At 63.7% G+C, this 2,120-nt stretch overlaps 1 protein-coding gene across 1 annotated transcript in view; it reads left to right on the top strand.

Annotated features, from left to right (window-relative positions):
- Positions 1-2,120, top strand: part of VPS16 (VPS16 core subunit of CORVET and HOPS complexes) — a 16,959-nt gene that overhangs the window by 3,690 nt on the left and 11,149 nt on the right. Inside the window, 4 exon segments of the mRNA XM_035903151.1 lie at positions 3-68; positions 449-593; positions 660-775; positions 1,129-1,251. Coding sequence (XP_035759044.1) covers positions 3-68; positions 449-593; positions 660-775; positions 1,129-1,251 — 450 coding nt within the window.

Here is a 2,120-nt window from a genome sequence, read left to right as displayed (position 1 = left end):
AGGAGGACGGCACCGTTCTCATCTACAACCTCTTCTGCGAGTTCAAGCGCCACTTCAGCATGGGCAACGTGAGTGGGGCAGGACGGGGAGCTCCAGAAATGCCCAGGGTTGGGTTTGTGCCATGGAGAAGTGAAATGCTGTGAGGCCTCCCTGAGCTCTCCCCCAGCCGCGTGGGGCGCAGTGGGAGCCTGGGGCTCTCCCAGCCTCCCTGCAGGGCTGCCTGCCTTCAGGCATGGGCTGGCAGCCGTCCCCATGGCTCTGGGGCTGGATTGATCCCCTCCTCACTGTAGGAGTGAGGCCTGTCTGAGCTGGGGCACCTGCCCGCAGCACAGGGCAGGGCTTGCTCCTCCCTCCTCCCCGGGGCAGTTTCATTCCCAGAGCAGCGGCAGTGCGGTGCCAAGCCCCGGCTGCCCCTGCCTGGGCCCAGCTCTCTCTCTCCATGGCACAGGAGGTGCTGCAGAACCATGTGCTGGACGCGAAGGTCTTCCACACGGAGTATGGCACCGGCGTGGCCATCCTCACCGGGGCACACCGCTTCTCCCTGACCACCAACATCGACGACCTGAAGCTGCGCAGGATGCCCGAGGTTCCCGGTGCGTCCCTTCCCTGCTGCCCCCGGCTCCAGCCAGGCACGGGGGCCTGACGCTGGTGTCCGGCAGGTCTGCAGAAGCCGCCCTCCTGCTGGGCCGTGCTGTCCCAGGACAGGGTCACCATCGTCCTGCTGGCAGTCGGACAGGACCTCTACCTCCTGGACAACACCTCCTGCTCCGTGGTGGTGAGTGGGCCGCGGCGGGTGTCAGCGGGGAGCAGGGTGTCTGCAGCCCCCCCATCACTGGCAGGTCCTTCCCTTGTCCCCCCTCTGTCCCGGGAGCTGCTCTCCAGCCTCCAGCACTCTCGGGCAGGTCCTTTCCCCCGCTGTCCCACGGGCAGGCCTGCACAGCAGGGACATCTGGTCCCATCCTGGCCGGGGGCAAAGGGCTGAGGGTTGAGCAGGCGCAGGGTGGGAAGGGGCACCCCCGCTCTGACCTGTCCTCAGCCCCTTACGCAGCATCGGTGCCAGCGTGCAGCACATCCCGTGTCCCCAGAGTGTGCCCCCTGGATGCGACCCTCTCCTTTTCCCTGTCCCAGACCCCCCCTGGCATGAGCCCCTCCGCCGGCGCCTACCTGCAGATGGCTGTGTCCTTCAACTACCGCTGCCTGGCCCTCTTCACCGACACCGGCTACATCTGGATGGGGCTGGCCACGCTGAAGGTGAGCGTGCATCGCGGGGCGTTAGGGTGTCGCCCACCCCTCCTCTCCCTGCCTGGCGGACAGGTCTGGCAGGGGGGGTGTCCGTGCAGGTCCCTTTGGGGGACTCAGGTTAGCCTTGCTGCTGCCGCAGGCGTCTGCGCTCCTGCCCTCAGGAGATCCACCCTTGTTTGCTCTTTGCCTGATTTTATACCTTACTCCCCACTTTTTCCAAACCTACCTTTTTGCTGGCCTTGCACCCCCCTTTCTCTCCCCAACCCCCCTCCCCAGATAAACAGCCCACCACGAATCGCTTCCCCCCTCCTCAGTCACCGTTCTGTTACATCCATACCCGAGCTTGGTGGTTCTCGTACTGCTCCTTGGGCCGTCTCAGCCTTATCGCCGCTGCTGCTGCGGTCGCTTTGGCATAGGGCCCAGCTTGTGAGTCCTTGGTTCTGCTCTGCAAATTCCCCTGTGCTGTGGGGCTCGTGCTGATGAGGTGCTGGTTGCCTTCCCTGCCCTCCGAGACCACCCCTTCTCCTTTCGCCTCCCTTCACTTGTCGGATCTCAGTCGAGCCCAAGCAGCTTCTTGCTCTCCGTGCAGGCGAGCTGTATGTTGCAGCAATGGAGGAATGTTTCTCAGGCTCAGTTTAAGTTGCTCTGCAAATTCCCCTGTGCTGTGGGGCTCGTGCTGATGAGGTGCTGGTTGCCTTCCCTGCCCTCCGAGACCACCCCTTCTCCTTTCGCCTCCCTTCACTTGTCGGATCTCAGTCGAGCCCAAGCAGCTTCTTGCTCTCCGTGCAGGCGAGCTGTATGTTGCAGCAATGGAGGAATGTTTCTCAGGCTCAGTTTAAGTGCTCACACAGTGTCCTTGCCCTTTGGCTGCGTCAGCC

The sequence above is a fragment of the Egretta garzetta genome, unplaced genomic scaffold (assembly GCF_000687185.1).
Source record: "Egretta garzetta isolate BGI_Z169 unplaced genomic scaffold, ASM68718v1 scaffold501, whole genome shotgun sequence".
Lineage (NCBI taxonomy): Eukaryota > Metazoa > Chordata > Aves > Pelecaniformes > Ardeidae > Egretta > Egretta garzetta.
This window is presented reverse-complemented; position numbering and strand designations above follow the sequence as displayed.